Raw genomic sequence first — 15,871 nt, forward strand, 5'->3', positions numbered from 1 at the left:
TTAATAATCTAGTAAGAGCCTATAGGAGACCTGTAGGAATGGCTCTGGAAAACCATTGTGCAATGTCCAAAGGTCTTCCTTGGACTTTGAAGGTTACAGGAACTATTTGGGGGCAAACAATGGTCATATAACTGAGGGAAGAATTGTCCCTCAAAAGGAAGGAAACTTAAATATTTATACGTGAGAAAACTAAAGTGAAGCTTATTTTAGTGTGAGGTAGCCTTATGTCAGACTTAACAGCTGCAGCTTGTCTTTCTCTTTGCATTCAAGTGTCTCCTGTCTTTCCTGCTTGCTCTTTTTCCAGATTTTTAGAAGATTAAAGGACAAAGACAAAATAGAGTTACGAGAAGTTAATTAGAAAGCATTATGCTGATGTCTGTTCAAGGCTTCATTAGGATTTTAAAAGTGTATTGTGCCATGTTTAAATTTTCACAGATTATATAATCTTTTCCTGTGGATTCATAATAAAGCTTTCCACAATGTAAAATTAAGAATTTTTTATTGTTTTACTGGTATTTTAAAATTATTGGTAACTGTATAGCTGGGTTATTAATGTGTGCTTTTTTAAAAAAAAATTAATTTATTTATTTTTGGCTGCGTTGGGTCTTCGTTGCTGCGCATGGGCTTTCTCTAGTTGCAGCTAGTGGGGGGCTACTCTTCGTTGTGGTGCACAGGCTTCTCATCGCGGTGGCTTCTCTTGTTGCGGAGCACGGGCTCTAGGCGCGTGGGCTTCAGTAGTTGTGCACATGGGCTCAGTAGTTGTGGCTCGCGGGCTTTAGAGCGCAGGCTCTGTAGTTGTGGCACACGGGCTTAGTTGCTTCATGGCATGTGGGATCTTCCCGGACCAGGGCTCGAAGCCGTGTCCCCTGCAGTGGCAGGCAGGTTCTTAACCACTGTGCCACCAGGGAAGTCCCAATGTTTGCTATTTATAAAAAAAAAAAGAATTAAGGATTTTATTAAATCTTTTTGAATTGTAAGTTGATGAATAGTGAATTTATCCACTGAATTTAATATCCTTGATCTTTTGCAGTTTGAAGTCAATCTGTATGACAAGATTACTTATTTAGAGCCTTCTAACATTGAACACTCTAGAATATGTGTATATGTTAGTTTTTATATTTCTGTTAATATGCTTTTAAGGAATAAACTCTATAAAATAAACTCAAACTTACTGCTTCCCAATCAGGATAGTTGAACATACTGTTAACCCCTTATTAAAATTCATTTTATTGTTATTGTAAATAGCACTTTTGATATCTGCCTTAGTAGTTTCACAATATAGAATTTTTTTTTAAAAACTTCATTTTTTTAGAGCAGTTTTGTTCACAGAAAAATTGAGGGGAAGGTACAGAGATTTCCCACATACTTTCTGCCCCACACATGCACAGCCTCCCCCATTGTCAACATCCCCCACCAGAATAGTACATTTGTTACAATTGATGAACCTAGGATAAGGCATCATAGTTACCCAAGGTCCATAGTGTATGCTAGGGTTCACTCTTGGTCTTATACATTCTGTGGGTTTAGACAAATGTGTAATGACACGTATCCATCATTATGCTATCATATAGCATATTTTCACTGCCCTAAATATCCTCCGTGCTCTGCCTGTTCATCCATAGTGAATGATTTTATTGGAAGCCAGACCCAAAAAGGAAGTCTCAGAGAAGAGTGGAGCTATTATGTTGTTTTACTGAAAATTGTTTCAAGATTATTTTCATTCATTCAGTAAATATTTATTGAATGCTATGTGTTAGACACCTTTCTGGTTGGTAAGAAATTGCCATGGCTCTGCAGATCAGAAGTGAAAAAAGAGGGCTTCCCTGGTGGCGCAGTGGTTGGGAGTCTGCCTGCTAATGCAGGGGACGCGGGTTCGAGCCCTGGTCTGGGAGGATCCCACATGCCACGGAGCAGCTGGGCCCGTGAGCCACAATTGCTGAGCCTGCGCGTCTGGAGCCTGTGCCCCGCGACGGGAGGGGCCGCGATAGAGAAAGGCCCGCGCACCGCGATGAAGAGCGGTCCCCGCACCGCGATGAAGAGTGGCCCCCGCTTGCCGCAACTGGAGAAAGCCCTCGCACGAACCGAAGACCCAACACAGCCAAAAATAAATAAATAAATAAATAAATAAATAAATAAATAAATAAATAAGAAAATCCTTTAAAAAAAAAAAAAAAAAAAAAGAAGTGAAAAAAGAAAAAAGTCTGGTGTGCTGAAAAAGATGTGTTTTTAATTAATTTCATTCTTTATGTTTGTCTATAAAATTTAAATGCAGTAAATTTAACTCATTGTAAACTTAACATTAACAACATTTATTTGTTTAGAACTTGTAAGTCTAGGATAAACTTGAAAGGCAACTTTTGAAAGAAAACTTATGTTGAAATGAGTAGGAATTTTCAAAGTAGGTGCATGAAAAATTGGTTGTAACTGGAGTGAATTACCAGCCTTAAAAAAACCACATGTTAGGAATAGATATTGCCACTCTTAAGTAATGCTAAATCATGTTTTTGCTTTTGAGGTATTCTTTATTAACAGTTTTTAAATTTACTAATTAGAAGCACATATACCACGTATCTTCTTACTACTTATTTCAAACTGTTAAATTTAATTGGTTATTTATACATCTTTTTATTTTAAACATTCAGTGGAGGTAGTTTTACATTGCTAACAAACAAAACCTAAAACACCCTCCAAAAGCTGCTGACTCTGTTCTTATCTATCTGTATATTACCTTTAATGGTGCAGATTTAATGAGCCAGGACAGGAGTTTGGCATATTAGGCATTTAGCTATTATAATGTGGTTAATTTGCTTTCTTGTTGATTGTATCATAGTAGTTATTGTCCTACTAACAGCTGTGCTTTGCATATATTCTTTTTACCTTTAGCCAACCACCTCCATGAAACTGATGCTCAAATTGAAAACTGGTACGTAGCTGCTTTTTTCCTTTCTAAAAATGAAGAACGGTTATGGAAATAAAGTTTTATATAATCTAATTTTGTTTATAGCAATAATATCTTGGCCAAAGAGAGAAGACTACAGTTTCATCAGAAGGGGAGAAGTATGAATTCCACTGGATCCGGGAAAAGTAGTGGAACAGTCTCAAGGTAACTTATTCTGAAGTTATACTGCAACTACACTGTGTTGTAGATGACCTACTCTTATCCCTTTTCAGCCTTGGATTTGACTTGGTAGTATGAAGTCAAAAGGAATCCACAGTGTTTTGTGGGTCAGCATAACTGAGAGAAGTGTCTTCTTTTTTTTTTTTTTTTTTAATTAAGATTAAATAAAAATTAACAGATATGTTAAAAATGCTGCTGGAATCCATTAATGAGTATTTTGAGTCCTATCAACAGCTTGAAAGAGGAACTCCATAGTGGAATAATTTCTACTTCCCAAATTCTCCATTCTGCTAGGGTCTTGAGTTACTCTGACATAAAAATCAGAATAAACCTTTATAATTAAAACTTGATATTTAAGTGTAGATTTATCTTCATATAAAACCAAAGATCTTTAAACTATATATTAAAATAAGCAAATACGTGTGCATAATGAACCAGTTTAAACTATTATCCAAATTATTGTTTTGAAATTTGAACATTTTCTCTGAAACAAATTGAAATTTCCTTCTGCTCAAGTTCTGTCTCTAACATTCCTATTTTCCCCAGTGAGTCTCAGCTTGGATTATCACTGGTATGAGAGATAAGGGTTAATAAATGTTCAATGCACAATAGAATTAGAGCAAGAATTTACCTTTGTGTAACCCATACTCTCATTACTTTACTCCTCCTACTTCCTGAGTGCAAGTGGTTAGAGGGAAGTTGAAAGTAAGCTCCTCCTTCACTTTTCTGAGATCAGTTGTTACCTGTATTGCCTCTTCTAGGACAGCCAAAGATAGCAGAAAAACTCAAGCTCTGCAGAATGTCCCTTGGTACCAAAGTTGTACCAACTTCCTAGTGCATTTTCCCTTTTCATTTTTTCCTAATCTGTTTACTCCTTATTCTCCCTTATCTGTCCTCAAATTGTTTAGCTGCTTTACTGGAAATCTCTTTAAAATGACAAAGAAAATAAGGTGAGGAATCAGAGTTTCTTACTGAGGGTGTTCTTAGGGCTTAGCTCTTTTTCCCAAAACTAACAGCTTGAGAGAATGGACCCTTTTTAAGGGTTATTTATTGCATTTGGTACCCAACGTATAAAGATGCTGAAATAAATAATGGGTTAAACAGCAGAAGCTATAGAAGACTTTTTCACAGGAAAGCAGAAATATGAATTCATTTATAATGTGATATGGACTATTATAAACTTATTTTACATCTTGCTGTTTCTCTTTTTTTTTTTCTTTTTAGTGTTTCAGAATTGTTGGAACTTTATGAGGAAGATCCTGAAGAAATCCTGTATAATCTTGGATTTGGACGAGATGAACCAGATATTGCTTCTAAAATTCCTTCCAGATTTTTTAATTCATCATCATTTGCCAGAGGAATAGATATTAAAGTATTTTTGAGTGCGCAAATGCAACGGATGGAAGTAGAAAATCCAAATTATGCTTTAACAAGTAAGGTTTTTAAATGTTAGCATATTATTTTTAAAATTATGGCATCTACAGCAAGATGATCTTGTTTTTAAAGCCTTATTAATTTCTAGGAATAGTGGTGGCAATTTAATTATTGAGGTTAACACAATAGCTGTTTTGCGTATTATAAATTTTTATTATTCTATTTATAGAAGTTAATTTACCTATTCCCCCCACCCCCCCACCCCATCCTCCACTTACTTAAGTGTTACATCCGTAGAATGTAACTTGTAGAACCTTATACTTATCTCCAGATTGCTTTTGTTCCAAAAGGAAAGAAGTAGAGGAGGGGCCTTGTTACTATTAGTTGAAGTCAGTCAATTTCAGATGCTTTCATGTAAATCTACAATGGAAAGGCTAATTTGATGATTTTTCAAGTTAAATCTTGCTTATTTTTCTCTGTTGACCAGAAATCCCCAAAATGGGATCCCTAGGTGGTCCTTGGATTAGCTTTAAGAGATCTATAAATCCAACCTCCCGCCCATTAGGTATAAAATATATACTTACATATACTTCACATTAGGAAGAGTTCAAGACCTAAAAACAGAGTCACAACTATAGATCAATAGCTAGTCCTTTCTGTTTTATTCAGCGTTGTCATTATGCTTTGTCCTTGCTTTTGATTTTTTAAAATGTAAATTCTAGTGCTTAAGAGTGAAAAATCTTTCTCCCTCTCCACAGTAAATGTAGAGAAGTTTTAAGTGATAGATAAGGAAAAAAATCTGGTTTCATAATCTTTGTGATTTAAGTAGTTCAGTAATTGAAATTCTGAACAGTACTAATGGTTTAATTTATGTGTGTGTATATGTGTGTATATACACATATAAATATAAATATATATAATTCATGTTTTTTTCCTTTTATAGGCCGTTTTCGTCAAATTGAAGTGCTTACTACTGTGGCCAATGCATTTTCTTCTTTATATTCCCAAGTCTCTGGGACTCCCCTGCAGAGAATTGGGAGTCTGTCCTCGGTGACCTCTAACAGGGAGGCAGACTCACCTCCACCTTTAACCCGAAGTAACACTGCAAATCGTTTAATGAAAACACTATCAAAACTAAATTTATGTGTTGATAAAACAGAGAAAGGAGAAGGTAGTACTCCTTCCCCAACAGTTGACAAAGGAAAGACTCTAAATGTTTCAGTGATGGAAGAAATTGGCAATAAAAATGATCAAAAGTCTCAAAAAATTGTGAAGAAGAAAGATTCATCGTCTATGTTGGCTACAGTTAAAGAAGAAGTATCAGGTAGTTCAGCAGCTGTCATGGAGAATGCTGACATTGATAGACTTTCTGATGAAGCAAACAGTAATTTTAACGAAGAAACTGAAAGTGGACAAAGTAAAGAAACTCAAAGTCATGAGAATAAACTGGGTGAGGAAGCTGGTATTATAAAAACTCATTTAGATAGCGATCTCAACATGTCCAGCCACAGTGAGCTGGAAAATAGCAGGGAGCTGAAAAATGTCCCTTTGTCCACACCTGAAAAAGAGCCATGTGCACCGTTGACAATCCCATCCATAAGAAATATAATGGCACAGCAGAAGGACTCCTTTGAAATGGAAGAGGTAGGTAGAAAATTACTGAGAACTGTTTTAAACAGTGAGTTAGGGAAAAAAGTGCCAAAAAATGTTTTTAAAATGAAAGGTGGTGAATAGATTTATACTAGAAAAAAATCATCCTGATTTTGACTTTCCAGGTTTTTTGTTTTACGTTTCACAAACCAAGAAGTTCCAGGACTATGTGATGTCAAGATAATGGCCCCTCTAGATCTTCTGTAATCCACTGCTCATACTTGAACTTTACCCCTTTTCTCTCTCAATTTAAGATTTTGATTCTCTGAGAAAGCCCTGAGAGAATATATCCAAACTCAGATCTATACTGCATAATAGTTAAAAATACAGGCTTTGAAATCAAACAGGTTTGAGTTCTGTTTGGGCCACTGAATTGCTGTGTACCTTTGGGCAAGCTTTTCTTAGTGTATCTCAGTGGAAGGGTAGGTGTGAAGAAGGCTTTGAGGGTAGGTCTGGGAACATGAACATGAAGATATTTCCTGAAGGGGAGGATAGGGAATCTCGAGGAAGAAGGTTTGAAAGGCCACTGAAAGGATTTCTGCAACCCCAGAAGACCAGTGTTTGGTTACTTTTTTTTTTTAACCTAGTGATAGTCTTAATAGTTTACATCAATTTCAAATTGTACAAGATAAAAATATTCGTTTTGATGAGGTTCACCTAAAACTGCTTTTGAATAGTCAGAGGGTAGCTTATGAATTGGATAATGAATATATACCTTGGGGCAGGAAACTGAACATTATCAAGCACCTACCTTGTGGCAGTCACTGTACTAGGCCCTTGAAGTACTTTTCTCTCTTCAGTGTGTGAGGCCAGCAGTGCTGGTCTTATTTTACATCTGAGGAAAGAGTCACATATGTACTGCTAACGATTTGTGGCTATAAATTATACAATGTGCAATTTTTCTTTTTAAAATTTATTACAGAATAGTTTTAGTAATAGCTCACAGCTGTTTTAGAATCACTCGCCATTGTTTTAGGGAACTAGGAAACAGGATAGTTGATTCTGCCCATAAAATGTCCTCTTAGGTGCGTGTGTATCTCTCACATCAGTTAAGATTTTTCATTTATTGCAAAATTTCAATTGCTGATACAGCTTTTTTTGTGGTCTTTGAATGCACCTTTTAATACTTTAATTCTGACTAAAAAGTGAAATAAAAAGGGAGCAAGAGCAGCCCTTTGAAATATTTTACAATTTTTGTAAGCTTCTTTATTTCTCATTATAATGAGTTCAGAAAATGACAACTTTAATTAGAACCTTTTTGTTCCATTTCACTGTTCGATTCTTTTTTTGGCTTTGTTTTGGTCTAAACTTGCCCTAGCATTCATAATTAAAGTGTAACCTCTTGCCTTCCTTTAGGGCCCCTCTTCTGACAATTGGATAGAGTGCAGATACTTGTTAGACACTTGCAGACCTGATTTGGGGACTCAGCTGAGAAGACACTCATATTTTGCTTTTTAATTTCTAGAATTCCTGAATTCAAAGCCAGAGTTGTGTTTTTGTTTTTTAAATTACTGATGCCATACACGAAAGTTCTTTACAACATTTATAAAGTGCTAGATAGATGTACTTTGGCAGCAGGTGAACATTTAATAAGAGGCTGGTGTTTTGGGGTTTTTTTTCTTTTTTTTTTTTTTGCTCCCTCTGCTGGCAAAAGCAGTTAGTGAAGAAAGTAACAACACTGAAGTGAATATTTTTTTGAAGTACAAAATTATAGGCATTGGTGGTTTAAGGATAATGGAAGATTTTTGTTTTCCAAAAAAGAATATATGGTCAACCATAGCTACATTGTAAATAACAGGGAATTTTAAGGATAATCCTTATTCTTCAGACATATTTCAAATATGGATAAAAACCTCCTAGAATTGTGTTTTTAATCCCTTTGGGAACTTTAAAGAAAGCTTGTAGAACAATGGATAAAGAAAGGAAATAATGTGTTTCTTTAATTTCCTCTTCTCCCAAGCTTGTTGAATCATACTGACAAATGAAGAGAACAATCTTATTAAAGCAAACTTTTAGATCCCATTCAAAGTAGGTCATTACTATTTTTCTTTTGCACTCCTTTCCCTTGAGGTTTGATTCCTATTGGGAACTTTCTTCCTTTTGTAAAAATAGCAAATAAATATAAGCCAGAGCACGCACACGCTGTCAGTAAGCCAGTTTTTAAACAGATTAACTGAATGCCCACTGCTTTGGGTAACTAGGTAGGAGAAAATGTTGCAGATGCGGCTCTGTGCATGAAGCTGCCTAGTCCCTCTGAAGCAGAAGGTAAGATCTGACAGTCACCAGGAGCAGAGAGAACTATTTAAATGTAAAAAGAGTTAAATATATGACAAGACTGACCCAGGCCTTGGAGAGTGAAAGTGACTATCTCTTACGATAAGCGAAAAGGCCAGACATTATTTTCAATTAAAAGTCAAGTTTGCCATATAAAAAATATCTTGCAGACTGTTTTGGTGTATCTAAAAGTTGTAAAACCCCACTCTAGAGTTTTCTAATTCTTAGTGACTTGCTTGGATAATTCTTGTGTTCTTGAAATGATTTATTTTGAATAAATATATATCATGGTAACTCTCTAGAGCCATAAATTAGTAGCATGAATGATTCACAGTTAAACCAGAATGATTTTACTCAGTAAGCAATTGCTCATCTTTTAGGTGTAAAGGAAAATTTTCTCATGCTTAAACGCTAGAGGAAGGAGAACTTTTATCTGTGTGTTTCTGTAAATAGGTTGTCCTGTGTCTCTTACTCTATAAATAAATTTATATTTAAATAAAGATATTATTGGCAGCATATACAATTTTTTAAGCTACTGAAGTTTTAGTAAATGTTTCTAATCCTGTCTTCACACTGATTGTTGATTTAACTAATATACCTCATTACTTACATTTAGCCATTAAGTTTCAGGATTCTTTTTATTCTATTTACTGGCCTGAGTTAAAGTAATCCCAAATCAGTCAAATACCTGACAGGTAGTTAAGTTGTTCTGTTGGCCTTTCAGAATGAGACTTGAATTTGAGTCTTCGTATAAACCTGCTCCTTTTGATTACACCATAAAACTTGGTATGGTCCGACTGGTTGATAGGGTCAGACATAGGACAAGAACTCAAGTCATCCCATGCCCAGCCCCCTGCCCCTTTTTGGAAAAATAATGCTTTCCTTTGAATTTTTTTGAGGTATCATTAAAAATTAGACAGAATTGTAATTTTTGAAGTTCCACTTTTGGATTTCTGCTGTATAGGTCTCTTTAAACCTTAGAGGAAGGGTGATTTGAGTTAGAACATTCTACGGTGTTGCTGCTCTATAAAACATAGTACAATAGTATTGTGCCTAGAAGATATGTCTTAGTCAAGATAAATGTGACAGATGTTGAAAAATCAAACTAGGTATCTGCGTGGTAGCAGGACATTGATTCAGAAAGATAAAATCTTTGTTTGATTAAAATATTTTTAAAATGTAGTAACTCAAATGTGTGAATTATTCTAAAGATGTTTTCCTACAGCTTTAAATCCCAAAACACTGAGACCAAGTGATTTTATCATTTTGGTTTACTGACTTGTTTTGTTTTGTTTTGTTTTGTAATTTTTATTATGAAAAGTTTCAAACTTACCCAGCGTTTAGAGAAAATAGTATAATGAACGCCCATTATCCATCACTCAATTCGGTTATCAATATTCAGCTATAGTTAATTTAATAAAAGACCAACTTGTGGCAAATGACCAGAATTCCACTGAGGATTTGAAACCATGGAATAGGAAAAATCCTGCCACATAAATCTAAGTTCTGTATTTGCATTATAATTTTCTGTGGTGCACCCCATCTTGAATTTGATGGCTTTCCTCTGCACAACTGTAGCCAATAATGAAACCTAATAAGTTATGAAATTCAACCATTAACACTAGCAAGTCTATTTCTGTCTTCAGCAAGTGATTGATGACTTTGCTGAGTAAGTAGGAGGAAGGATCCTAACTTTAGTAGCTTTATTAGTAAAATATGATCCTGTCAGCTCATTTTTAAGGGTCCTGTTCTTCTTTTCTTTCAGTTAATGATGGAGTTTGTAGTAGAGGGAGAGACAGAGTTTTTTTTTTTTATTGTCCATGGAGTAGCAGCATCTTGAAGGATAGTATACTGAGGACACATATTCATCAAAGTCGTGTTACCTTGTGACTAATTTTATAAATCTAAAGAATAGAGTATGTGATAATTCTACATTTAAAAATGAGAGATCATAATCTTTTGCCTAAGCTGAGATTCCTAGAATAAAATTAAAGAGACATTTAGATTTCTGTTATACTTTTTTTGGTCTGTTTGATATTTGGTTTACAGAAAACTCTTTGAAGTAGTCTAGGCCTGAATAGAGGCTAATAATAGACCTCCTGGTGACTATAAAAAGAAAATGCATTTTGTTTCTTTGCACACAAAACAATGGTTTTCCTGTTGAACTTAATGTCTGCTGCTTTGAAGAATATGATTTTTCAATAAAAACAAAGATAGTAGAAACCATTTTATATATGATTTATAGGTGATGGTTTTAAATGACCAGTATGCGTTCAGTTTTCAAAAGATACATAAACTTGGATTCACGTTCAACTATGTAGAACAAAGATATCACAAATCAGAGCAATTTCTAAATTGGGTAATAGTATCTTTAACCTTCAAAGTTTTTTTTCATGTTGGCTATTCCACTTTCACTCCTATGGAATTTTTCTTACTCTGGAATGGAGTCATAGCTCAGAACTGCGAGGGTTCTATCTAAAACCTGTTTGCTATTTGCTCTCCAGCTTGTTCAAGGCTGAAAGCCCAAATGTTTGGCTAATTTGCCCACTTTACTAGGATGTTATTTATTATTTTAAGTTCTAATCATTATAGGGTAAAGTGTGGGGCGTTAGTAGCATACCCCCGCAAGTATTTACTCTTAGTATAGGGTTAGTTATGTTAGGGTAGATATAGTAAGAGTATTTGGGGAGTGAGTGTGATGAGTAAAGAATCTGGAAATTGCTAAATTATGTAGTTGTTTAGGTAGGGAAAAAAAAGACAGCATAAAAGGACAAATTCTGTGGGTTTGGTATCTTTTTGAGCATAATTTTCAGGGAGGATTTATGACTAAGATCTTTCAACATTTTAATCCTATAATGAAACCTGCTTTTCTACTTACAACTCCCAAGTTATGTCTTAAAAGAACATTTGTGTCAGGACAAAGCAGTCTTCCACATGAGTGGTTTTTGATACTTGAAAATTTGTGGACTTTTATAAGATTTTGCAGTGGGAGCATGATTGCCGTTTTTCAAGATACAAGATTTGTAATTGCTTCAAGTGTGTGCCAGTGTGCTGCAGTGAGTGTATTAGCATTTCTCCTGGGATTGACCTTACACTTTGAAGTTTAACATTTAGAGAAGAACTTTTAATTTTGGATATGTTTTTCATTTAATGGTAACTTTTTTTAATGAAGTAGTTTACACATGTACTTATTTTTCGTTGCTAGCTATAAGCTTGCAGTCCTGTTGTTAACTGAAAAATAGATCGTAAAATTGAGATGTGGGACATTATAACGATTTTGAGATAGGATGCACTTTTTAAATATATAAAGTATTGGTACCTTCTTAGGTTGGTTGTTTAGTAAATGATTATTAAGAGGTGTTCTTCTTTGCCATAGATTCTTAAGTTTTAACTACTTAAAACTCTTCTTTAGGTTCAAAGTACAGAGGGAGAAGCTCCTCATGTTCCAACCACTTACCAGCTAGGTCTTAACAAGTCAAAAAAAGGTAAGTAAACCAGTAGCCACTAGTTCCCGAGCACATTACCAAAGTGTCTTTGGGGGATTTGGAAAAGGTATTTTTTTTTAATCTATCAGTATTTGTAGTACCTGTAAGTGTAAAAAGAAGATTAAGAACACAGGTGTGCCTGCTTCATTATGGTTTGGTTATAGAATTTTTTGTATCTTCCTGAAGACTTTTGTGCTCATAAAGTAATTTTAGTTTGCTTATCTTGTAATGACCTCCTTACACAATTCTGTGTATTCTAAATATTTTTTCAGTTCTGCGCAAGGGCTAGATGGGAAGTGATAAAGCAACAGAGTCAGGCCTACTTCTTACATGGTTGGGATTGAAATATACACTTGTATTATCCACCTCTGGGTTTTTATTATTTAAATGCGACTCCTAGGTGTAATAAATGAATGTGCCTCTGGCAGAAAACACCAGTCAGTCTCTCAGCAGTAGGTAAAGCTAGTTAAATTCAAACTGTAAATCAAAGGTCAGTGGCTCAGACATTGTTCTTCTCTTGAATTATTAATTATTGACCAAAGAACCTTTGAATCCATTTCCTTCACTTTTAACTTACAACAGAAAAACATGTCTGATCATCTTTAAAGTCACAAAGCTTTTGAGATTTAGAGAAAAGGAGAGAGGAAGTTAAAATGACCACTGAAGGTAGGAGTGTTTATTTTTAAAACTTTACACATGCTGAACCACCCCTTTTTTTTTAAGCAAAGATTCATATGTATGTTCCTAGAATAGGAAATTACATGTTTGTTCTCTTCTGATCTCTGAAGTGACTTCATATGAGACAATTTGCATATAATTTTTCTTTTATTGCAGTATGGTACTGAGAAACAAGAGCTCCACTCTCACTAGGTCATCACAGTTCTGGTCAGACACAAAATGAACTTTCCTGCTTAATTTTCTTCCCTTTGTGAGTCCATGAATTTATGTATGTGTTCCTGAGCTGTAAGGCAGAGTTCACAGCCATCTAGGAATCTTTGCTTTAGATAGGTAGACAAGGGATGCATTGGAAAAAGCAGCTTGCCCTGTGTCAAAAAGAGGATAAAAACAGCATAATTACTTTAAGATCTTTGAAGAGTAAGCTTCCTGTGGTGGGAAAGATGGAATGTGGTTTGTATTCACATCTGGGTTTCTTCCTCTTATCTATGGAGGAGCACTTATTTCTGGTGGCATAAGTAAAAATGGTAACATTTTTTTTGAATCACATCTTTATAAAGTAACAGTAAAATGGTTTTGTGTGTGTGCATGAGAGAGAGGGAGTGAGAACAGCACAGTGTTTTAGTCATTTTTTGAAGGTAGGCTATCAAATTTTGATAATGTGATATGCAGATATCTTAAATTAATCATAGTGGCAGAATTAGAATCACTGGTATAATATATTCATTTCACAAAGTTAGTAAAAATGCATGCAGTGCATGTATAAAAATACTTCACATGTTAGTAATAGAATTTTTGAAGTTACAGTGATCTTAATCTCAAATCCAGTCCTGGGATTTACATACTGAAGAAGAGAGGTTTAGTGACTCAACTCGTGTCACAAGCTAACATTCAGTAGGTATATTGAGAGCAGTCCAACATTTTTCTAATTACTGAAGACGTTCAGTATTCTCTTTAGTCTAGCAGAGTATATGGGTGTCCTGTTTACGTTTCTCTGCAATACTGGATAAATAGAATTTCCACATTTTGTTTTGTTCTCACTTTAATGTTTGCTCTAACTTCCTGGTTTTTAATTAGAAATAATGTCTTATCTCTTCAGTTAGGACAGAGGTCTATTTCTTTTTAGTTGTATCTTTTTCTTTGGTGAACTGTGTTTTTTGTAAAACTGAAACATCTGACTAAAGAACCTCAGTTGTGATTTATAGTTTACAAAACAGTTTCACCTATGTTCTACTTAGTTTCTGAAGTAACCCTGTGAGGTAGAATGATTATCCCATTTTTTGGAGGAGAGAAGTTATTGCTTATGATGATAAAGCCGAAACTTGAACCCAGGCTTCCTTGTTCTTTTCCACTGCCTGACACCTGCTCTGAAGCCTGAGCAGTCTACACTTGACCTGATGTGTGTGAATTCAGGCAGGGCTCACCGCGGAGAGGTGCATTCGGCACAGGCTGTGGTACGCTGCGGATAAAACAGATCTTAGCAGAGAGAACCTGAACGGAGCTGGTCAGGGCTTCCTGGACTCTTTTGCAACTGCCCTTTGCCCAAGCAGATGGGGCAGTTTCACTTCTAAATCCTTTAAGAAACTGTTTAATTCTGTTTTTGCTTTAAGGAGATAGTTATCGTTGATTCATTCAGCAAACATTTTTTATTGTTGGCTTGGTCTAGGTACTTGGGATACAAAGAAGAATAAATAAGGTTCCTGTCTTCAGAACGCTGACAATCTAGTTTTTTTTAGAAAAAAGACATGCAAACACATAATTATGGTGATGACTCCTATGACATGTTAATCATTTTCTCAAATAATAAAATGCATAATCAGTACCTATGGTAACAGCTTATTCCAATTCACTTTCACAATTATTACAATTTACCTAGATTTATCAAGGATATGGATCAATTCCATATATTTCATTATGCAGTTTTGTTAATTTCACAACAACCTTACAGAATTATTTTAAATTTTTAATGGGAAAAAAATTATTCTGTTTCATGTTGCTCCAGATTGAACCTAAGGTTATTATAATATTTTTCAAAGTCAGGCAACCTGTAATTAATTTTGGATTTTATTGAAACATATTATGAAATACTTTCTATCATTCAAGTCTTAAATGAATGTGGACTTGGTAAACACACTTTATTTAGCCTGTTGCTTTTTAAGTTCTGTGGAACTTGACTATCTCATGAAGTGTCTCCCTCAGTAAATGTAATAGCTGTAAAGTCTCCGCCACTGTGGTACTTGTAGTGTGGTTGGGCGTGTGATCAGGCCAGCTGTGTTTAGTTGGTCTTTTTAGTTACTTTAAAAAAAAAATTTCTAGGTTATACTAACCAGGAATTAGAGTTTTGAGGCCAAAAAACAAACAAGTTTATTGCAAAATTAACAATATTACCTACTAGTTGAACCTATGTGATTGAGTTTCATTCAGTTGTTAAGAAATAATTGTTTCATAACTTACAAATGTTTGCATCATTTGAAACATCAGAGACATGTAAGTACTCTGTGTACAACTTATTTAATTTGTTGGCCTTAATTGTATGTTTATTTTCTTATTAGGAAGGTAATAGAAGTTTTTACACACTACATTTAAACTTCTGATTTCACCTACTATGTGTCTTCACATATTTACATAATGAAAATGGTTTACTTTGGGACCTTATTTTTATTAGAGCCATTTTTCATTTCAGCCTCTTGTCCTCCAAGGATAAGACATTAATTGGATTTACCAAAATACTTTATAATTAGAACTTAATTAGCAACTGAACACTGAGGATTTCTGATCTGATTCAGTTTTGTTTGAATTCAAGTTACTTCCTGTGCTTTGAAGCCACAATTTTGCATAAGTGATGCATACTTTTCTAAGAAAGAATCACTGTTGTGTATCATATATCTTTTGGGAATCATATATCTGTAATACTGTACTCATTGAAGTCCTATTTAGCAGTTTTGTATAACTAAATTTCTTTTGGTAGATCAACTATTACGTACTGCAAGTCAGCACTCTGATAGCAGTGGTTTTGCTGAAGATTCGACAGACTGCCTCTCCCTTAATCATCTTCAGGTAAAATTTCCTATTGTAGTAGGCACTGTGATTAACTTCTGTATATTTAGGTGGTTTTTCACTGGCTGTATATTTCAAGACCATCTGTGTAATCTTTATTTTTCAAATGACAATAAGACTAAAATTCTAGGATGCAGATGTTATCTGAGCATTTGACTGCAAATTTTAGGTTTCACTAATTCTTCATTTCTCTCTGAGAAACAACAAAAAAAAGCTTCTCCTTTATTTTTGCACCACC

General features: G+C 34.8%; 1 protein-coding gene across 7 annotated transcripts in view; it reads left to right on the forward strand.

The window, feature by feature from the left end:
* ITPRID2 (ITPR interacting domain containing 2) overlaps positions 1 to 15,871 on the forward strand; it is a 38,733-nt gene that overhangs the window by 4,951 nt on the left and 17,911 nt on the right. For all 7 annotated transcript variants that reach the window (XM_057551029.1, XM_057551024.1, XM_057551025.1 and 4 more), the window contains exons 5-10: positions 2,884 to 2,923; positions 3,005 to 3,103; positions 4,343 to 4,551; positions 5,436 to 6,136; positions 11,829 to 11,901; positions 15,545 to 15,633. In XM_057551029.1, coding sequence (XP_057407012.1) covers positions 2,884 to 2,923; positions 3,005 to 3,103; positions 4,343 to 4,551; positions 5,436 to 6,136; positions 11,829 to 11,901; positions 15,545 to 15,633 — 1,211 coding nt within the window. The remainder of the gene's footprint in view (positions 1 to 2,883; positions 2,924 to 3,004; positions 3,104 to 4,342; positions 4,552 to 5,435; positions 6,137 to 11,828; positions 11,902 to 15,544; positions 15,634 to 15,871) is intronic.

Source organism: Balaenoptera acutorostrata, chromosome 8, assembly GCF_949987535.1.
Source record: "Balaenoptera acutorostrata chromosome 8, mBalAcu1.1, whole genome shotgun sequence".
Taxonomy (NCBI): domain Eukaryota; kingdom Metazoa; phylum Chordata; class Mammalia; order Artiodactyla; family Balaenopteridae; genus Balaenoptera; species Balaenoptera acutorostrata.